This window comes from Embiotoca jacksoni, unplaced genomic scaffold, assembly GCF_022577435.1.
Source record: "Embiotoca jacksoni isolate LCO1_2020_lvr unplaced genomic scaffold, fEmbJac1.0.p SCAF_44, whole genome shotgun sequence".
NCBI lineage: Eukaryota > Metazoa > Chordata > Actinopteri > Embiotocidae > Embiotoca > Embiotoca jacksoni.
The window spans coordinates 93,169-115,858 of NW_027185397.1; the positions used below are offsets into that span (position 1 = coordinate 93,169).

Sequence of the window (22,690 nt, forward strand, 5' to 3'; positions counted from 1 at the left end):
GAGAATCACTCTTTATAGTGTAGCACAATGTCCACTGAGTTTCACTTTTACTCTGTCTGGCCCCTCCCCCTCACCCCCCCCCCCCCCCCTCACCCCTTCCCCTACACACACACACACACACACACACACATACAAGTCATCAATCCATCATGAAGCCAAAGGCTCAAACAGGTCAAGCTCCCTCTTAACCTAAATAAAACCCTCCTGATGTGTTTGAGCAGCTTGTATCAGTGACAGTTCATCACGTTTCTTATTTACCAGGAGTTTCAGGATTAAACCTTCAGTTACACTTTCATAGAAGAGAAAACACAACCATCATTAAGGCATAACACACTCTCACTGGCCTAAACAAGATGAGGTTGAAATCCAGAACATAACACGTATGAAACACTGGAGGGCTTTTAATTTGAAAGGGAGAGAATCTGGTTGTCCTGTTTTTTTTGCAAACAAACTTGAATTCACCACAAATCTGAAGCTGATTTTATTCTACTCGATGTGAACGAAGGAAAACTGGAATGTGGCAACGCTTAAAGTCAAAACAAAACTTTCATAAGTAAGAAAAGTAAAAGAAAACTTTTATCACTTTCAAGTAATAAAAGTAATACAAGTTTTGTACCTCGTGCCCTTTCACTTTGGCTGCTATGAATACTACTTTCTAAAATGATCATGTATGACCAGCTCAGATGTAGTTTCATACATGTAACAAGGCAATAATGTAGTTTCCTGTGTGATGGATTCTGTCCATGTGGTGATCTCTGTTTAAAACAGCAGGTTGGTTGGTTGCTCTTCTTGTATTGTTATTGTAAAGTCTTCTTTTTGATGAGCTAGTTTTTGTTCAGGGCTTCAGTCAGCAGTTTTGTTCTATTTATTTCTTTTATTTCTTGTCCTGCATGTTGTAAACTTTTCTTCAGTAAAATAAACCAATTTAAGTGACTCACCACTTCTGTGACTCCTCCTTGAGGCGGTCGCATGAGATGTAACATGATGGAAGCAGGTGAAGAAAACCTCAGTTTACCAAATCTGTCTCTCAACATCTGAAAATAATCCCTCATTCATTAGAAAATAAGCTTCAAAAAGACCTGTTTTTGGGGGCGTGTCTGTTTGATTGACAGGCCGTTTGCAGAAAACGTGATAGCGACTTTTATTATTTAAACATTTTTAATTTTACTAAATACAAAATACAACATTCCCTACATAGGACCTCATTGACCAAAATAAATAAACAAATAAACATTTAAAAAAAGAGTTATGAATGATATAATTAATAATAATTAATATTTAGATTAATTGTGAGGATAGCGACCTGTGGAGATGATTAGTTATTGTTCCTATAATCCCTCAGGGTCAGTTGAACCATTGATCTGAAGACTTGTTTGATCTGAAATGAATCCAGTGAAAGCTGAAGAGTGTCATTATGACTCGTCTTGGTTCCTTGATGATTTCTTTTCTTGTCAAACAGGAGTTCTTTGAGTAAACCTGGATTCTAGTGAAACGGATACCAACGCTCACACACTGAAAGGAAAAAGCTTTTCCATCTCACTGATTGGATTGAGGAAGTGGACCTTCAGTTGTGGTCTCTTTATGTGGACATAAGATTAACACAGATTAATGAAGTTGTACTTTAATCATATTAACTTCTCTGAGCTGCGTATTGCATCATCAGGAGTGTTTCTGTGTGTTCGGCTCCACGCTGCAGCGTTTACAGAGAAACTTTCGTTTTCTTGTAAGTCCCTCCATATCTGTCCTCTGTTTACACTCTTGGACTTTCCCTGCTGAAGCAATTACAGGAAAATAAGATAACTTGATGGACCTGAAGTGTCGCCTGAGCAGAAAAACTTGGCAGGAATCCCTCTGACAGGGCGGATTCATTGTTCTGGGAAGAAGTGTGCCGTTGTATATCTGCATGTTGACTAATGGGAAGGACGTGTTTCACCTTTGCCGCCGTCTGTGAAGTCTGTGTTTAACAGAATAGTTTTGTCTACATTGAGCTCTGTGCAAACATGCTGAACAAGCAAGAGGTCAAAGTTCAACACTTTCAGTTCAAACTGTTCATTTTAAACTTTAAAATTAGTTTTTGGACACTTGGAGTCGTGCGCAGGTGGCCACACCCCCCGTTCAAGTCATAGAGTTAATTATTGTGATTCCCACTTGTGTATATAGTTTTTATATCGACCATATCAATGAACCATCAGTGATGTCATCGTTGAAAGGTCAGAGGTCAGACACAGGTACACAGGTACACAGGACGTGGACCACTTGCTTTCCTTTGGGTTTAAAACCAACCATCATCCATCAGTGAGGTCATCATCCATCAGTGATGTCATCGTTGGTTTGTGAACGTTATGAATCCTCCAGTTCAGATTCTGTCCGTCACCATCTTGTTAGTTCGGAGCAGTTTGGAGCAGGAAGTGACCATATTTGGACGAGCTGGGGGAGGAGCCAGCGGTGGATCTGATCGATCTGATCGGAAACCTGACGATACTACGTCCCGCCCACCGATAGCTGTAACCTGACTGCACCACAGGCCTGTCAATCAAACAGACACGCCCCCAAAAACAGGTCTTCTTGAATCTTCTTTTCTAATGAATGAGGGATTATTTTCAGATGGACCTCCAGAAAACTAATAAGAAGGAGTGACTTTAGCTAACAACACCGAGATAACTGATGGACACATTTTATTCACTTTGGATTTGATGAGAGAAGTTGAATGGGAGTCTATGGAGCCGGAGGCTTTTTGGAGCCGACCTCTAGTGGCACTCGCTGGTATTGCAGCTGAAGACACTTCTGGATCAGAACCATTTTACAGACCTGAAGCTACGAACTCTTTTAGAAACAGTCTGTGATGTGAAGCCTGCCATAAAAAAAAGACGCCATAAAAAAATTTAAAAAAGACGCCATAAAACCCAAACAGAGAACTGATGAAGCTCCAACGTCCTGCAGACAGGTGATCCTTCTCTGAGGTTTTGTGACTAAAACTGAACCCTGTTACTAAAATTGGAAAACTAGAAAATGCAGTTTAATGTTGACTTCTTCTTATTTTTTTCTTGACATTTTTATTTGGCAAAGTCCTCCGAGGTAAACCAACCTGATAGAGCAGCACTGAAGTTTCAATTAAAATGATTGAAGGTTGAGTTTGGACGCCTGAACCTTTCATAAAGAGGTCTGGATGTGCGACCGCAGCAAAAGTGAAACTGAAGGACTTGTTTTGCTTGTGAAGATCATTTTCAGTAAATCTGTGTCGTAAACATGCGTGTAGATAAGTTGTGTTATATTGTTGTGTGGTCTGCGGTGACACGCTGTGGGAAACTCCGCAGGATGCTGTTGGACCTCATCAGCCTCCACAGCAGTTTATGAGCTCAGAGACACTGTCCTGCCGCCGGTTCAAAGGTCAAACTGAAGGACTTCCTGTTTCCAAACCCTCTGAGGTCCCAGCATGTATTTTCACAAGTGGACGTTAGAAATTATTACCAACACTCACTCTAAATATGCAGAAATAAAGAGACAACCTTGAATAAAAAGTTTAGTTTGTACACAAACTGAAAATACCTTTTTCAATTCTTATTTCTTATTTGAGGGAATTTCTTCGAATGTGGCACGAAGCTTTAGTTAGACGGACCGATCAGATTTTTGTAGTCAAAGGTCAAAGGTCACTGTGACTTCATGTCCATTGCATGCTTGTAAATGTGATTCTGTAACTGAGGAGCAGAAGGACAAACTGTGGTCATATGATCTGAACTGTGCTGATCTTCTGTGTGTGTGTGTGTGTGTGTGTGTGTGTGTGTGTGTGTGTGTGTGTGTGTGTGTGTGTGTGTGTGTGTGTGTGTGTGTGTGTGTGTGTGAAGCATCGTCTGTTGTCATGGCAACAACTTGACGTTCTATCAGAATCACATTTATTGGACAAATTCCAATGTTATATCATCCTATATTATGTGCTAATTTAAATGTTGTTGACTTCAGGAGGTTTAATCTTTATAACAACCACGTGCTTCATTCTTGTTTTAAACAGCCTTTTATCAATGTTGGAACAAAGAGTTTATTCTGTTGTTTTTATTTAGTTTTATTATATTTTGAGTTTTTCATTTTCATATATTGAACTGTTTCATTTCTGTACATTCATCGTCTTCAGCTTTGTTTATTTTTTTACGTTACTGCAGGTTTGTTTTAATGTGGTTTTCCTCTTTAAAAAGCCTTAAACGGTCTATAAAACATATTTCCATGAGATTCATGTTTTATCTTTTCGTACATGTTGGATGGAGTCATGTGATGTGTTTCAGTTTAAATGAAAGGCAGAAAACAGAATTTCCCAACTCATATTAAAGTTTATTTTAAGATATATTTGATGTACAAAAATCATCACATTTGTTCAAGTTCTGACAAAAACAGCACGAATTGAAAAATGAATTCAGAAGCAGCGTTCAGTACAACTCAGCTATACTCTTCAGGCAAGTTTAGCATAACGTTACAATACATGCAGCTCAGAGGGAACATAAAGGAAGAGAGGAGGAGGCCATCCTCCACCTCGGCCACATGTTCAGTTACCAGACACGAGGAGCAGGACGTCTACCGAGTGTCTGCTCTTCAGAAAACGAGGATGAAGTGGAGGTTCTTCAGCGACCTCGCAGGTCTGATCCTCTCAAACACTTTCAACCGGCAGTAAAACACTCTGAGACGGTTTCTGTTGTCAGATCTGCGTTTGGGCTTCACCTCATTTTCCCAGAATCCCCTCGTCTCGCGTGCACCTGTAAACAGTAGAGAGGGAATCGTTAAACATCCGCCTGACAGGGAGGGAGGAAAACAGAAGACACCTTCAGGTGTGCTTTTGGTTTTACCTCATTCACTTCTTCTGCTGGTCCAGAATGGTGATGAGCCGTTGGACCCACGGCCTCTCGCTGGGATGGACCACACACATCGTCTTTCCACCTCTGGAAACAAACCTGAGAAAACAGAGGAGGTTGAAAAGTGAGATTTAAAACAACAACAGGTGCTATAATTATTCAGACGAGGGTCCGAGCAACGCAGACTTCCTCATGTAAACATTGGACACGATATTTAGGACTTACACAGTCGCACTGATGTCGCAGCCCTTCCCAGCTTCCTGGAGGGAGTAGCTCAGGAGGATCTTGGAGGGCAAACGCTTGTCGCTGGTCTTCAGACAGCAGTCCATCACAATCTCAGCTGCAGCAAGACAGAGACACAAACACATCAGAGAGGACAGAACATGTTCAGTCCAATGTAACCTGAGCACCCTCCAACACGGACTGTTCACGTTGTCTACATGTCTTTAGAGGTCTTTAGAGGTCTTTAGAGGTCTTTAGATGTCTTTATATGTCTCACCTGCTGTGAACTGAAAGCAGACGACACCCAGCAGGAGCAGAGCTGCAGCTTGAGAGGCCATGTCTGGTTCTTCTTGGGTCCGGTCGGCTTCAGAGAGTCGGAGGAGAAGCTGAGTCTCTTCAGGAGGGAGAAGCTGAGTCTCTTCAGGAGGGAGAAGCTGCTGTGAGGAGCAGAGCTGCAGGTGTATTTATACAGGTGTGCAAGAGAAAGTGAAAGTGTGCTCTGCGCTCATTGACTGGAAACGGGAGAAAGTTGGCAGCCGACTCAAACGTGCTCCGACGATTACAGATCAACTCCTTTCTCTCTTTTGTGTTTCTTGCCAAAACTCTTCCTGAGTTTCTTTGTGTGATGTTTCCCCGAGGCCGAGCAGGATTCAACAGCTGCTGGGTGTTCAGCTCTTCTATCAGCGTTCAAAAGATTTACAGTTCACCGTTTTGCAGGACGATTTTCTCGTAAGTGAAAGTGAGCGTCAGATTTACACCAAAGAATCTCTGATCCTGCAAAATGATAAAAAAAAGTAAAGAATCATTTATTATTTACAAAAAGCAGAATGACGTGCAGCAAGTAGATAAAACACGTCGTGCAAAGAGAGGAAGACTTCAGCATTTCACAAACATGTCAATCAAAACGATCTTTAAATGCTTCACGAGAGTTTTACCGGAAGTTTTAGTTTTAGGGGTCAAATGAAGGTGAAATGAAACGATGAATGGAGCTGAAGCATCTGTTGAAGTGGAAGACAGCTGACAGGTGTTGTACTCGTGTTCCAGATGTTGTACTCGTGTTCCAGATGTTGTACTTGTCTTCCAGATGTTGTACTCGTCTTCCAGATGTTGCACTTGTGTTCCAGATGTTGTTCTTGTGTTCCAGATGTTCTACTTGTGTTCCAGATGTTCTACTTGTGTTCCAGATGTTCTACTTGTGTACTAACTCTCTAATCTGAGTACATCAGTGTGTTCTCACTGTCAGTACAGAAACATCAGAACACTACAAGTTCCAGGATGAATCACTCAGAACGCTCCAGAAAAGAAGAAGTGTGAAACTCTGAACACTTTCCACACTAAACGGTCGCCATCTTGGTTCCATAGAGGAAGGGGGCGGGGCCACTGACATAAAGGATTTTCAAATTAAAAGCATGTGAGGAAGCTGCAGCTGTTCCTGAACACAACGTGTTTGTTCTCTGCTGCTGGACAGAAGAATCAGAGTGTTTATTGAGTGTTAAACAGAGGACACAAAAACACACTGAATTCTGGGTAAAATAATGAAAGCTGCAGATATTGTGGAGGCTGATGTGTTCACATGATGAGGTCATTTCCTGTCAGTGTGGTTTGAATGAACAGGACTGTGTGCACAGTGAGAGTCCTGACATGTTAGAGTAGTGTGTGTTAGTGTGTGTTAGTGTGTGTTAATGTGTGTTAGTGTGTGTTAGTGTGTGTTAATGTGTGTTAGTGTGTGTTAGTGTGTGTTAGTGTGTGTTAATGTGTGTTAGTGTGTGTTAGTGTGTGTTAATGTGTGTTAGTGTGTGTTAGTGTGTGTTAGTGTGTGTTAGTGTGTGTTAGTGTGTGTTAGTGTGTATCTGTGGAACACAGCAGCAGGTCTGACATGAACATCTGTGGCATCATTTCTGTTATCTGAAAATAAAAAGCAAACAGTAGCTCAAATATCCATCAATCTTAGTGGTCAGAGGCCTGTTTATGTATTTTCTGTGTGTGATGAACTCCCTGATGTTCGTGTAGTTTTGACTTTAAATCTTGTTCTATTATCACGTGATAATTGTGGATTTGCAGGTCTGTAAAGGAGGAAATACTGTAAGCTCATCTTCATCCGTCTTGTCTTTTCAGCAATATTCCCACATTTGATCTGTTGTTTTTTTCCTGGAATGAATGCAGGCAGCATTTCAGTGTGTGTGTGTTTATGCGTGTATGTGCATGCATCCAAGATTACAATCTGTGACTTGTTGAGCTAGAGGAGAAAGACTTTTCCCGCCAGAAGCATCGCTTCTGCCAAAAGTGATATAACTGTTAAAAAGGCTGCAGGGACCACATTTATTCCACAGGAAGCTCTTCATGATCTATTTCTGTTGTCTCCACTGGCCTCATCCAGTGGACCAAAGTTCAGTTCATACACTTTGTTCTTAAAGGAATATTAACATTTTATGGCTTTTAAACATATCTTCATTTTATTGTACTTACTTTTAAAAGTTTCTTTTTTTTTTCTATTTGCTTTTCTTTATTTATTCCCGCCACACTTTTATACCTTCTATCATCTGTTTAACTAGTTTTACATACTTTTAATTTCTTCCTACCTCATGTTTTATAATACCTTCTGTTTAACTGTAACTTCTTTCTTTTTAATGCATTGTCCTCATTTTTAGTTTTAGTTTCTGGTTCTCTCTTTTACCGCTCTTAGTCATTTTAGCTTTTAATCTATCTTCTACATTTCTATTATCTCTATTGTCTTGTGTGCGTTGGTTTCAAAGTGGCTTTTAATTTGTTTTATTTTCCTTTTCATTTCTTCTCAAAATTTATTTATTTTTTCTGGTCTACAACTGTCTGTCTTATTATTGGCCTGTCAATCATCTATGAAGCACTTTGAACTGGACAAAAATGGACAAAAAGTGCTCTATAAATAAATTTTGATTGATTGATTGATGTGAATCATCAGGTCGACTCTATGATCCCATTTCACCAAAGAAAACACTGGAGTCGCAAACGAAAATCCACCTGCAGCAGAAAACAGTCGATTCTGCAAAAATGAAGCAGAGGATGTGAAGACGACGCGCAGCATCACTTCCACTCTCATATCTGGATGATAAGAAGCTTCCAGCAAAAGGACCGAAAACATGAACACCATCTGACTAACATGTTACATCTCATTTGTTTAATCTAAGACACACATGGTGTTAACGTTTTAACTTTTGACATGTTAAATCAATGCATTTCACAGGATGTCTCTCTGTTGCTGTAAAACGTGTTTTATTCTGTTTAAAAACAAACTTTTACTTCCTGAAACTATTGTGACTTTACAGTAATGCTGATCTCCATAAGTGCACTTTCACACATGCACTGAGTAATATTGTGTCTTCCTCATTTACCTACATGTATGAGTCAGTGGTCTGTGTACTCTGCAGTTTAAAGAAAAGGAGACACGGCGTTACAGAAAGCGGACCGCTGAAATCTCCCTCCGGAGGTTTCTGTAAATACTGCTGAGAGATGACCTTTCACATTCATCACAACTATAATCAAACTGTTATGTGGTGGGTGTTTTTCCAGGACCCAAATGCAAGCTCACAGACTCAAGGTTCTCAAATTCCAAAAAATACAGTCTTTATTGTCCAAAAAAACAAACAAAAAGCTACAAACCAAAAAGGTGGCACCGAGCGTGTCCACTTTACGTCCAGTCGGGAGGGCAACTCAACCGACAGCTCCAGGGGGACACGGGTAACAGGACAGCCGGCAGACCAGCGGAAGGGACGGCGTCAACAATCTTCCAAGCCGGGAGGGCAACTCCACCGACTGGTGATTTTGACGGGGATATCCGCAGGAGACACAGAGGCCGGAGGAACGGGAACAGGAACAGGACTGACGGAGAGCTGACGGGGAGCAGACGGAAGACGGACGGAGAGCAGACAGAGGACGGACGGAGAGCAGACAGAGGACGGACGGGTGGCTAAACAAAATGCACCGACAACCAGAGTTGTGCAGGGGCAGGTTACATATAGTCTGGGGAGGTGATCAGGGAGATGCAGCACACCTGCAGGTGGTGATCAGGGGTGAGTGGCTGCATCTGCTGGGACTGGTGAGGGGCGTGGCCACGGGAGGTGAGTGGCGTGGCCACAGACAAAGACAGGGGACACAGGAGGAGAGGTGATCGGGGGCAAAACGGAGGACAAAACTGAACTCCTGACAGTACCCCCCCCTCAAAGGGAGCCTCTCGGCAACCAAAACTGGACCGGACGGGAGGAGGGGGGACCGGAGGAGGGACGGAGGACAACACTAACACAAGACATGAGACAGGAAACCTAGGTGGATGGAAGAAGGCCACGGAGCAGGACGGACTGGGGTGACCGCTCCGGAGGACGGCCACGGGACAGGACAGGTTCAGGGGCTCGCTCCGGAGGACGGCCACGGGGCAGGGCGGACTGGGGTGACCGCTCCGGAGGATGGAGCCGGAGGCGGAGCGTCGACCGCGCCGGAGGCAGCAGGGGCCGGTGGCGTGGCGACGACCGCACAGGAGGATAGAGGAGGGGGCGGGGCGTCGACCACCCTGGAGGACGGAGTCGGAGGCGTGGCGACGACCGCGCCGGAGGACAGAGACAGGGGTGTGGCGACGACCGCGCCGGAGGATGGAGCCGGAGGCGGGGCGTCGACAGCGCCGGAGGCAGCAGGGGCCGGTGGCGTGGCGACGACCGCACAGGAGGATGGAGCAGGAGGCGGGGCGTCGACCCATCCGAAGGCAGCAGGAGCTGGAGGCAGGACGTCGATGACCCGTCCAGCGACGGGGAACGAAGGAGCAGCATTACTGCCGCCTAGGCCATGCTGCAGGTACTTGAGGGCCAACGCCCGGGCCCGGATGGCGTCCGGATCTCTCGCCGGCGCTGCGGGGGTAGAGAGTTCGTAGGGGGGACCGACGGGGCTGTGGGCTCGCTCGTAGCGACCGACGGGGCTGAGGGCTCGCTCATAGCGACCGACGGAGCTGTGGTCCCGCTCGTAGCGACCTACGGGGCTGTGAGCTCGCCCGTAGCGACGGACTGGACTGACGGCTACACGTCCAGAGATTAAGGGCGCAGCAGGACCGGATGGCCGGTGACCCCGGCGTCGCCGCCTCCTTCTGGGGGGGTCCCAGAAGGCCAGGCGGGTTCCCTTGAACCCAGTCCGGGGTTCAGCAGAAACCGTTTCATTCAGGCGGGCCTGATTGGAAAAATATTGAAATAAAGTAATGTATTGAGGATTAGAGTCTGTGGCTGCTGGGTCCTTCCGTGCGGGTCGGTGCATTCTGTTATGTGGTGGGTGTTTTTCCAGGACCCAAATGCAAGCTCACAGACTCAAGGTTCTCAAATTCCAAAAAATACAGTCTTTATTGTCCAAAAAACAAACAAAAAGCTACAAACCAAAAAGGTGGCACCGAGCGTGTCCACTTTACGTCCAGTCGGGAGGGCAACTCAACCGACAGCTCCAGGGGGACACGGGTAACAGGGCAGCCGGCAGACCAGCGGAAGGGACGGCGTCAACAATCCTCCAAGCCGGGAGGGCAACTCCACCGACTGGTGATTTTGACGGGGATATCCGCAGGAGACACAGAGGCCGGAGGAACGGGAACAGGTACAGGACTGACGGAGAGCTGACGGGGAGCAGACGGAAGACGGACGGAGAGCAGACAGAGGACGGACGGGTGGCTAAACAAAAATGAACCGACAACCAGAGTTGTGCAGGAGCAGGTTACATATAGTCTGGGGAGGTGATCAGGGAGATGCAGCACACCTGCAGGTGGTGATCAGGGGTGAGTGGCTGCATCTGCTGGGACTGGTGAGGGGCGTGGCCACAGACAAAGACAGGGGACAGAGGGGACACAGGAGGAGAGGTGATCGGGGGCAAAACGGAGGACAAAACTGAACTCCTGACACAAACAAGATTACATGAAAGCTGCAGCATCTCAGAGCTGCTCAAATCTGGACATAAATATTCATAAATATTAAATTGCACAACTGAATGTTTGCCAAATATCTTTAAAACATTGTTTGTAATAAATGGACTGTATGAGTCCAGTTCTAATTAAACAGACTTCTCCATGCTGTTTTGTACAGATGCAACCCAAACAGTTGTGTCAGTCCACTGCGAGACAGATTGAATGTAGATCCTTTGTAAACAGAGGCTATCGATGTGAAGCTGGAAGTCTCAGTTTGGGTGAAACCAGCTCAGTAGATTTAAATCAGATGTGCCAAAAGCTCCTTGTTTCCCTCCACGCCTCTTCTGTCTCCGTTCCTAATGAAATAATCCAGAAAGATTCACACAGATTCACAGATGGTTCTGAGATGAGATCGGCTGACAGCCAGCGTTTACAGTTTATCTTCATCGGATGGAGGAATATTATGGTGATTTAAAATTAGCGATGTTGAAATGAAAGATATTAAACAAGAATGATCTGCATGTCAAAACACAAAAAGTACACATTATCTTCTTTATTGTGGTTTCACCCATGAATGCATTTACTGTTCACACCGCAGAGACGAACTCCTCCTCCATGAATCCACCTGACGGCGGGGAACCGGGAATATAAAGAAGGAAACAGGTGATTTCCAAGAAAGCAGAGACAGATTTCACATCCAGGTCAAGATTTACTTCGAAATGCAGACAAAAGGGGAAACGGATGACTAAAACTTGCACTGTTCAGACGAAGGAACAAATACCAGCAGGACTATCTGACAGGAAATGATCTTTCAGTCTGGTAGCAGGTGGAGGGGGAAGGGGGGGTGGAGGGGAGTGGGGGGTAGGAGGGGGCAGCTGGGATCTTCTTTGGATGTGCCGACAACTAGTTCATTCTGTTTGTGTTTTAACAGCTGCAGTCGAACATCCCTGAAGAGCTGAATGTGCCAAAATGTACTCACAGTAGTGCCAACAGAAGTCCTACATGTTCGGCTTGTGTCCTCTGAAGACATAAAAGTGTTTATTTGTGGTCCCTGAATGTTTTAGACTTTTTTTTCCCTGCTTTCCTTCCTGTTATTCAACACCGTCAACTCAGAGTACCACTCACGGCATAGCGTGAAATAGACACGCCCGTCCACGACAGCAAAACTTGAGATAGCCACGCTTTGGGCTGCCGAGGCATGAAAGTTACACACTTTGTAAGCGTGAAACTTGCACACACGTAAAAGTCATATCATGAAGGACCATGTGACCGAGGACAGAGATTCGGAGACCAAGTACGAAGAACATTTTATGAATTTGGAGGTAATCACAGACTGTCATGTGGAACAATGAGGTTTGAATCCAGAAGCTGAATTTGTTGTTCTTGAGTTGTTGTTTTGTTTCCAAACCTCAACGATGCAGTTTTGCAGTTTAATTTCCCTGTAAATCACATGGCAGGCAGGAGGTTTCATTTTTGTCTACTACAGGAAAACGTATAACTTTCACGTCTTGTCAGCCCAACGCGTGGCTATCTCACGTTTGGCTGTAGTGGACGGGCGTGTCTATTTCACGCTTTGCAGTGATACTGAGTTGATACCAGTGCTGAAAGGTCAGAGGTCAGACACAGGTACACAGGACGTGGGCCACTTGCTTTCCTTTGGGTTAAAAACCAACCATCAACCATTAGTGATGTCATCAACCATCAGTAATGTCATCATCCATCAGTGATGTCATCAACCATCAGTGATGTCATCGTTGGTTTGTGAACGTTATGAATCCTCCAGTTCAGATTCTGTCCGTCACCATCTTTGCTAGTTCGGAGCGGTTTGGAGCAGGAAGTGACCATATTTGGACGAGCTGGGGGAGGAGCCAGCGGTGGATCTGACCGATCTGATTGGAAACCTGACGATACTACGTCCCGCCCACCGATAGCTGTAACCTGACTGCACCACAGGCCTGTCAATCAAACAGACACGCCCCCAAAAACAGGTCTTCTTGAATCTTCTTTTCTAATGAATGAGGGATTATTTTCAGATGGACCTCCAGAAAACTAATAAGAAGGAGTGACTTTAGCTAACAACACCGAGATAACTGATGGACACATTTTATTCACTTTGGATTTGATGAGAGAAGTTGAATGGGAGTCTATGGAGCCGGAGGCTTTTTGGAGCCGACCTCTAGTGGCACTCGCTGGTATTGCAGCTGAAGACACTTCTGGATCAGAACCATTTTTCATTGAATTTTTTTTCCAGCTCTAAACTACTGTATCTACATGGAGACAGAGCGGTGAGGCAAGGGACGAAGCTGGATGCCAGGCATCCTCAGACTGAAAGATAACATCTTGTTATGTCATGCATCTGTAAATTTCTCACATTATTTGTAAGTGTTTGAATAGAGGACATAAAAGAAGTTACAAAACTATGATGGATAATCTCACAACAACACCAATGTGCCAACTATAAGAAATCTTCCTTTGGAAAAGAAATCTTTTATTCTGAATTGCAAAATTTAAAACAGACCCAACACACTAAAAACATGTATTTATTTTGCATAAGCAGGGTTCTGTTTTCCACGGTAGTTCTCCTTTTCCTCTGCTGAATATGTTGAAATGAAACTCCTCATGTTTTTCTACAGAAATGCCATCGACTGTTTCTAACGTGTTTTAAAATGTGTGTCACGGCTGCAGAGGAACTAAACTGTTGTTTGTTCATGAGTGATTACAGATTAAATCACTGCACGTCATATTTCTTCAGAAGGAGCAGCGACAGGGGATGGCCCCGTGGGAGCAGGAGTTATGAACAGGGTGCCATGCAGAGGCACAAAGTTTCGTTTCTGACATCGTCTGTGTTGCACACTTCTTGTAAGCTGCATGTTCAGGCTTGCTTCAGTTGGGGGTGTATGCTGTCGTTTACCGGAGCATTGTTGTTCTGTTTGGTTTTAATCACTTATCGCCTCCAAGGTGGGAAAATTCCAACCGGCTGATGTGGGACAGTTTCAGGTTTAGCTGGTGGTCCTGCAGCTCACTCACTCTCAGCTCAATTCTGTTTCTGACAGATATCTCAAAACTTTAGTTGTTCTTGCTCATGAATACATTTCCAAAACTACTGCATTTCTTTTTTTTTTGTTTTTTTTAATCTAATTGGTCCACCTTTAGTTTTTTTTTTTTTTAGCAATACTCTTTAGCAGGAATTTGAAGTAATTAAGGAAAAGTTTTTACTCAAATGTTTGCAGAGTTTTGAACACAGTAGCTTCAGTGAGACACTAAGTTAAGTGTTAATTGCCTGGTTGGATTTTAGGCTCACCTCAAACACTTTGGACTTGAAGAGACTCCTCTAAGTGGAGCTTTGAAAGGATCTGATCCGGTTTAATAATACAACACAGCACTGATTCAGCCAGTAGTTTGAGTACAACTGAAACAAACCCGGTTGAATTTGGTGCAGTCTGTGTCACTGGGGTGTCGGCATGCAATTCTATCTGTTACAGGGTCTTTTTTGATACGACCACCAGGTGGAGCCAGAGTCAGAAATATTAAAATCCTCTTCATACAGGCTCTAAATGACTACATTTTACCCTAAGTACACACTGAACTACCGTCACACACGTCTGAAAGGAATTACACGTTTCATTTAAATGTCACACATTTTTCAACTAAATGATTGAAATACTGGATGTGACCATTAAAAAATGAACTATAGTTCAAACTTGAAAGTGACCTGTCAATTTTTTGTAATTTTAGTTCTGGTTGGTAAAAACGACATGAGTCTAAAGTGTGACATAGACACTACAGAAAAATGTGAGAGAGCCACACTTTGGCCTCTCTGGGCGTGACAGTTTCACGTTTTGTAAGTGTGAAACTTACAGGCATGTCAGTCTCTGTGCAGGAGGCAGAGGTTCAAATTCAGGAGGTGACATCGTTGTTCTTGAGGTTGTTTTTTTTTGTTTTCTTAATCCAACCATGTTGTTTTTCCTTATTTAGTAACGCTTGCCACGTCGTTTAGCTTTAAGTTTCATTCTCCTTTAAATCACATGGCTAAACGCATGCAGCAGGTTTAATTTTCGTCCACTGCAGAAAAACGTGTAAAAGCGTGACTATTTTACGTTTTGCGGTGATACCAGCTTGTATTTTAAATATACGGCTTTATTGCAAATAGACTTTCTTCACAGTGAGAAATCAAACCTAAAGGTAGACTGTTATCTTAAATAATAGCAGCAGCGAGCAGGACTGAGCAACACAAAAACCTTCTTCCACGGCAAAGTTTGATTTTCAGGTTTGATATGTTCTGACATCATTGAATTTTTGAGTAAATATTGTTACGCCCCCGCTTTGATGACTTTCCAGTGCCAAACCTTAAAGCTGCACAAAAGACTCAGCTGTTTAATTCATGGCTTCAGTTCTCAGACGTTAACAGAAGGTTCGACTGACAATAGCCAAAATATTTCCACTCTGACGGGCAGAGAGCTGAACCAGAAAATAAATCATAATTGTATTATTTGAAGACGTTCAATGAATCAGTTCAAAGATACCAGGAAACTGTTTACATTAGTAGAGACATGAGAGATGAAACTGCTGAGGTAAGACACCACAGTCTGACTATAACTGGCTGAGGTTCTGGTGGTTTGTGTGGTTTCTATTGTTCACAGCAAACCACACCGCCCACACAGCTGCTTCACTGAACCCATGTGTGTTTTATTTCCCGTCAGAGGAGAGCTGCTGTCACCTAGTGCCTCTCACTGAATATTACAATGTTCTGGAGGTTTAAATGATGCAGGTGAAGCACTCACAGGTAACTGTTGACGTAAGAAATAAACCTCAGTGCACACGTGATAGAGTTTGTGGAGATGCCCAGAAGCAGCAGGTCTGAGTCAGACTGCTGAAGCCTCAACTCTTATATATCTTTTTGTCTTATTAATAAATTATGTATTTATTCACATTTTGTAATCTTAGAATTGCTTTATCCAAAAAAAGGAAGAAAATACAAGAACATTAGCAAGTTTAGTGCAACAAAACCACATTTTATTCTGGGATATTACCGAAACCAACATAGCAAAGGACAAACAACAAACGATCTTTCATCTCTGACAAACATTTTATTATTATATGGAATAAAAAATAACATTGTAAAAATAAAAAAGAGAATTTAAAAAAAATAGTTTAGGCAACGTTTTAACATCTTAACGCAGCATTTTGATGACACCGTCAGTTCAAATCACACCGAGAATAATGTCATTAATCTGCGTCTCTTGACCCGGTGTTATTAGGTGTTATTAAGTGTTATTAGGTATTATTAGGTGTTATTGGGTGTTATTAGGTGTTATTAGGTGTTATTGGGTGTTATTAGGTGTTATTAGGTGTTATTAGGTGTTATCAGGTGTTATTAGGTGTTATCAGGTGTTATCGGGTGTTATTAGGTGTTATTAGGTATTATCAGGTGTTATTAGGTGTTATTGGGTATTATTAGGTGTTATTAGGTATTATCAGGTGTTATTAGGTGTTATTGGGTGTTATTAGGTATTATTAGGTGTTACCCGGTGTTTATTAGGTGTTATCAGGTGTTATTGGGTGTTATTAGGTATTTATTAGGTGTTATTGGGTGTTATTAGGTGTTATTAGGTGTTATTAGGTATTATCAGGTGTTATTAGGTGTTATTGGGTATTACTAGGTGTTACCCGGTGTTTATTAGGTGTTATCAGGTGTTATTGGGTGTTATTAGGTGTTATTGGGTGTTATTAGGTATTATTAGGTGTTACCCGGTGTTTATTAGGTGTTATCAGGTGTTATTGGGTGTTATTAGGTGTTATTAGGTGTTATTGGGTGTTATTAGGTGTTATTAGGTGTTATTGGGGATTATTAGGTGTTATTAGGTATTATCAGGTGTTATTAGGTGTTATTGGGTGTTATTAGGTGTTATTGGGTGTTATTAGGTGCTATCAGGTGTTATTGGGTGTTATTAGGTGTTTTCAGGTGTTATTAGGTGTTATCGGGTGTTATTAGGTGTTATTAGGTGTTATTAGGTGTTATTGGGTGTTATTAGGTATTATTAGGTGTTACCCGGTGTTTATTAGGTGTTATCAGGTGTTATTGGGTGTTATTAGGTGTTATTAGGTGTTATTGGGTGTTATTAGGTGTTATTAGGTGTTATTGGGTATTATTAGGTGTTATTAGGTATTATCAGGTGTTATTAGGTGTTATTGGGTGTTATTAGGTGTTATTGGGTGTTATTAGGTGCTATCAGGTGTTATTGGGTGTTATTAGGTGTTTTCAGGTGTTATTAGGTGTTATCGGGTGTTATTAGGTGTTATTAGGTGTTATTAGGTATTATCAGGTGTTATTAGGTGTTATTGGGTGTTTATTAGGTGTTTATTAGGTGTTATCAGGTGTTATTAGGTGTTATTGGGTGTTATTAGGTGTTATTAGGTGTTACCCGGTGTTTATTAGGTGTTTATTAGGTGTTATCGGGTGTTATTGGGTGTTTATTAGGTGTTTATTAGGTGTTATCAGGTGTTATCAGGTGTTATTAGGTGTTATTGGGTGTTATTAGGTGTTATTAGGTGTTACCCGGTGTTTATTAGGTGTTTATTAGGTGTTATCGGGTGTTATTGGGTGTTATTAGGTGTTATTAGGTGTTATTAGGTATCATCAGGTGTTATTAGGTGTTATTGGGTGTTATCTGGTGTTATTAGGTGTTATTAGGTGTTATTAGGTGTTATTAGATGTTATTAGGTATTATCAGGTGTTATCAGGTGTTATTAGGTGTTACCCGGTGTTTATTAGGTGTTTATTAGGTGTTATTAGGTATAATCAGGTGTTATTAGGTGTTATTGGGTGTTATCGGGTGTTATTAGGTGTTATTGGGTGTTATCAGGTGTTATTAGGTGTTACCCGGTGTTTATTAGGTGTTTATTAGGTGTTATCAGGTGTTATTGGGTGTTATTAGGTGGTGTTATCAGGTGTTATTAGGTATTATCAGGTGTTATTAGGTGTACCTCTCCGGCCGGCCGGCAGGTGTCAGTGTCGCGCCTGTCTCGCTGCCTCCCCCGGGACTCTCGGGAGGATGCTGACCGACCCGGCTGCGACGAGCTCCGCTTAAATTGGATGTTGAGGAAAAATGGCTCCCGGCAGACGGAGGCAGAGGGAGCAGTGAGCACGTCTGGATTTTAACGCATCGTTTGACACATATGGAGACACGCGGAGGGCCCCGCACCGATTTCCGCGACACACCGGAGGCTCCCGTCCGCCGTCCCAGTCTTTCTCCGTGGACGCTCGCTGGTGAGTACGCGGCGGTCTGCGGGGCCGCTAGCGCCGCTAGCTCGGGACTTAGCATGGACAGGAACGGGTCATCTTTTCCGCCGCAGCAGCGTTAAAGCCCGCGGCAGCACGGTGAGCACACCGCGGGGCCACACTCGGTACTGAAACACAAACCGGATCCTTTATTGTCCCGTCAAACGTTTTGAAGGCCACAACAGATCCGGGAACGTCACCGTGTCGATGCTAGCTGGATCAGCTGGTCGCTAGCTGGAAGCTAACAGGCTCCGGACCGGAGGAGCGCTGCGGGTTGACACCGGGACGGGGGCGGGGGGGCACCCGGGGGGGGCACCCGGCCTCAGGCACTGGTAACCAACACACGGGGTTAAGTGAGGCCGTGAGGGGCGGCAGGTCCGGTCCGGTCCGGTCCGGTCCGGTCCATGCATTCTTCAGTGTTGTGTTCCGGGTGGCCGAGCTGGGCTGCGACGACCGTCCGGAGACACAGGAGGGGTTTGGTGCTGTTGAATCAGCGGTGAGTGTCACGGCTGCACGGGCCCTCCGGAACCAGGCGATGGGTCACCTCTGTGTGTGTGTGGGGGGGGGGTTGTTCCGACTGGATGGACGGTGCCGGGCCTGGATGCCTTCACACCAGCTTCGTGTGGATGCTGAGTTGTGTTTACCTTGTTTACTAAACTGTGTTTACCTTGTTTACTAAACTGTGTTTACTGTGTTGGTGTGAGATGGACACACGGCACGTGACCCGGATGTTTTCCTCTGCATGTCTCTCTTTGCTGTAAATCACAGACAGCTGCAGAGGAAGATGCTGCACGTGACGAAATGTACCTTTAATTATCAGCTGCCACGGATCAGATTCAGGCCGAGGTCTTTGTGGGTTATAGGACGTGTCCGTGCTGCAGAACCGGAACGGAACCAGTCAGTCTGTGTAAAGTGTTGTTCTGTTGTCAGCTGGGTGTGAATGAGATGGTGCGTTCAGGGCCTGTAGGTAGACATTGAACAATGCCCGGAGGCCTTCAGCAGTGAAACCCAGTGTTCAGGCAGTCGGACCCCTTTTTAACTGGACGATCGGAGTGAAATCTAAAAAGCAGCTGATCAGTGGAGGTGGTTGTGGATGTTTGGTCCTGCATACACAGACTGTGTGGACACTGAGTCACACAGCAGGACGCCGTCCGTCTGCCCGGGTGGCGTCCTGCATCTTTTAATATTTCAGGCTGTTTTTCTCATCATTCATAAACAGTTTGTCTTCAGATATTCAGAGAAAACGAGTGTTTCTGTGGTTTGTTCTGCGTCTGGTCTTCTTGGTGACGAGCTGATTTCAGCTTCTCATCCTCGCTGGAGGTGAGTTGAACCTTCGTGACGTTCATCACCTGTTTTTGTTTGTCCGATTCAAAGGGACACCAGGACCCTGAAACACATCAGTGAGTCAGCTGACCGAATGTCAGATGATGTCTCAGAGCTCTGGGAACACATAACGGATTAATCAAAGATTTACAGAAAAAACATTTTCCTTGAAGTCCTTAAACATTAAATGAACTGTCACTCCAGACAGAAACAACAAATCTCACCACTTTCAAATGATGACAAACCTGACCGCCTCCATGTTCAGTGTATTCTGCACCTATGAGCCTGGTTCTGTCTGAGGTTTATCTGTTAAAACAGAGTTTTCCTTAATTCTGTCTGAGGTTTATCTGTTAAAACAGAGTTTTCCTTAATTCTGTCTGAGGTTTATCTGTTAAAACAGAGTTTTCCTTAATTCTGTCTGAGGTTTATCTGTTAAAAGAGAGTTTATCTTTGATTCTGTCTGAGGTTTATCTGTTAAAAGAGAGTTTTCCTTAATTCTGTCTGAGGTTTATCTGTTAAAACAGAGTTTTCCTTAATTCTGTCTGAGGTTTATCTGTTAAAAGAGAGTTTATCTTTGATTCTGTCTGAGGTTTATCTGTTAAAAGAGAGTTTATCTTTGATTCTGTCTGAGGTTTATCTGTTAAAAGAGAGTTTTCCTTAATTCTGTCTGAGGTTTATCTGTTAAAAGAGAGTTTATCTTTGATTCTGTCTGAGGTTTATCTGTTAAAAGAGAGTTTTCCTTAATTCTGTCTGAGGTTTATCTGTTAAAACAGAGTTTTCCTTAATTCTGTCTGAGGTTTATCTGTTAAAACAGAGTTTTCCTTAATTCTGTCTGAGGTTTATCTGTTAAAACAGAGTTTTCCTTAATTCTGTCTGAGGTTTATCTGTTAAAACAGAGTTTTTCTTTAATTCTGTCTGAGGTTTATCTGTTAAAAGAGAGTTTATCTTTAATTCTGTCTGAGGTTTATCTGTTAAAAGAGAGTTTATCCTTCCTTATTTTGTAGGTTTCTTCTGTTAGAGAGTTTTTCTTTAATTCTGTCTGAGGATTATCTGTTAAAAGAGAGTTTTCCTTAATTCTGTCTGAGGTTTATCTGTTAAAAGAGAGTTTTTCTTTAATTCTGTCTGAGGTTTATCTGTTAAAAGAGAGTTTTTCTTTAATTCTGTCTGAGGTTTATCTGTTAAAAGAGAGTTTATCCTTCCTTATTTTGTAGGTTTCTTCTGTTAGAGAGTTTTTCTTTAATTCTGTCTGAGGTTTATCTGTTAAAAGAGAGTTTTCCTTAATTCTGTCTGAGGTTTATCTGTTAAAAAAGAGTTTTCTTTAATTCTGTCTGAGGTTTATCTGTTAAAAGAGAGGTTTTCTTTAATTCTGTCTGAGGTTTATCTGTTAAAAAAGAGGTTTTCTTTAATTCTGTCTGAGGTTTATCTGTTAAAAGAGAGTTTTTCTTTAATTCTGTCTGAGGTTTATCTGTTAAAAGAGAGTTTATCCTTCCTTATTTTGTAGGTTTCTTCTGTTGGAGAGTTTTTCTTTCCTTCTGTTGGAGGTTTCTTCTGTTAAAACACAGTTTTTCTTTCCTTCTGTTGGAGGATTCTTCCTTTAAAAAAATAGTTTTTCCTTCCTTCTGTTGGAGGTTTCTTCTGTTAAAAGAGAGTTTTTCCTTCCTTCTGTTGGAGGTTTCTTCTGTTAAAAGAGTTTTTCCTTCCTTCTGTTGGCGGTTTCTTCCTGTTAAAAGAGAGTTTTTCCTTCCTTCTGTTGGAGGTTTCTTCCTGTTAAAGAGAGTTTTTCCTTAATTCTGTCTGATGTTTACCTGTTAAAAGAGAGTTTTTCCTTAATTCTGTCTGAGGTTTATCTGTTAAAAGAGTTTTTTCTTCTTTAAAAGAGTTTTTCCATCCCTGTTTTGGAGGTTTTTTCTGTTAAAAGAGAGTTTTTCCTTCCTTATTTTGTAGGTTTCTTCTGTTAGAGAGTTTTTCCTTCCTTCTGTTGGAGGATTCTTCCTTTTAAAAGAGAGTTTTTCCTTCCTTCTGTTGGAGGTTTCTTCTGTTAAAACACAGTTTTTCTTTCCTTCTGTTGGAGGATTCTTCCTTTTAAAAAAGAGTTTTTCCTTCCTTCTGTTGGAGGTTTCTTCTGTTAAAAGAGAGTTTTTCCTTCCTTCTGTTGGAGGTTTCTTCTGTTAAAAGAGAGTTTTTCCTTCCTTCTGTTGGCGGTTTCTTCCTGTTAAAAGAGAGTTTTTCCTTCCTTCTGTTGGAGGTTTCTTCCTGTTAAAGAGAGTTTTTCCTTAATTCTGTCTGATGTTTATCTGTTAAGAGAGTTTTTCCTTAATTCTGTCTGAGGTTTATCTGTTAAAAGAGTTTTTTCTTCTATAAAAGAGAGTTTTTCCATCCTTGTTTTAGAGGTTTCTTCTGTTAAAAGAGAGTTTTTCTTTCCTTCTGTTGGAGCTTTCTTCCTGTTAAAATATTTTTTTCCCTTCCTTCTGTTGGAGGTTTCTTCTGTTAAAAGAGAGTTTTTCCTTCCTTCTGTTGGGAGGTTTCTTCTGTTTAAAAGAGAGTTTTTCCTTCCTTCTGTTGGGAGGTTTCTTCTGTTAAAAGAGAGTTTTTCCTTCCTTCTGTTGGGAGGTTTCTTCTGTTTAAAAGAGAGTTTTTCCTTCCTTCTGTTGGAGGTTTCTTCCTGTTAAACAGTTTTTCCTTAATTCTGTCTGATGTTTACCTGTTAAAAGAGAGTTTTTCCTTAACTCTGTCTGAGGTTTATCTGTTAAAAAAGTTTTTTCTTCTTTAAAAGAGTTTTTCCATCCCTGTTTTGGAGGTTTCTTCTGTTAAAAGAGAGTTTTTCCTTCCTTATTTTGTAGGTTTCTTCTGTTAGAGAGTTTTTCTTTCCTTCTGTTGGAGGTTTCTTCCTGTTAAAATATTTTTTTTCCCTTTCTTCTGTTAAAAGGGAGTTTTTCCTTCCTTCTGTTGGAGGTTTCTTCTGTTAAGAGAGTTTTTCCTTCCTTCTGTTGGAGGATTCTTCCTTTTAAAAGAGAGTTTTTCCTTCCTTCTGTTGGAGGTTCCTTCTGTTAAGAGAGTATTTATTTCCTTCTGTTGGAGGATTCTTCCTTTTAAAAAATAGTTTTTCCTTCCTTCTGTTGGAGGTTTCTTCTG

The 22,690-nt window shown here is 42.5% G+C and overlaps 1 protein-coding gene across 1 annotated transcript; it reads right to left on the bottom strand.

Moving 5' to 3' along the window:
* Positions 1 to 4,299: 4,299 nt before the first annotated feature.
* Positions 4,300 to 5,510, bottom strand: LOC138210288 (C-C motif chemokine 21-like). Its single transcript, XM_069169352.1, has 4 exons — positions 5,335 to 5,510; positions 5,061 to 5,175; positions 4,830 to 4,934; positions 4,300 to 4,739 (listed from the first exon to the last, which is right to left on the bottom strand). The coding sequence occupies exons 1-3, from the start codon at positions 5,393 to 5,395 to the stop codon at positions 4,835 to 4,837; spliced, it is 276 nt and encodes a 91-aa protein (XP_069025453.1). The 5' UTR covers positions 5,396 to 5,510; the 3' UTR covers positions 4,300 to 4,739; positions 4,830 to 4,834.
* Positions 5,511 to 22,690: the final 17,180 nt, after the last annotated feature.

Excerpts from the sequence above, each read along its gene's own strand:
- LOC138210288 (XM_069169352.1), bottom strand. The coding sequence starts at position 5,395 with ATGGCCTCTCAAGCTGCAGCTCTGCTCCTGCTGGGTGTCGTCTGCTTT. Across the intron at positions 5,176-5,334 it reads CTGCTTTCAGTTCACAGCAG|CTGAGATTGTGATGGACTGC; the intron begins GTGAGACATATA and ends GTCTTGCTGCAG. Across the intron at positions 4,935-5,060 it reads TGCGACATCAGTGCGACTGT|GTTTGTTTCCAGAGGTGGAA; the intron begins GTAAGTCCTAAA and ends CTGTTTTCTCAG.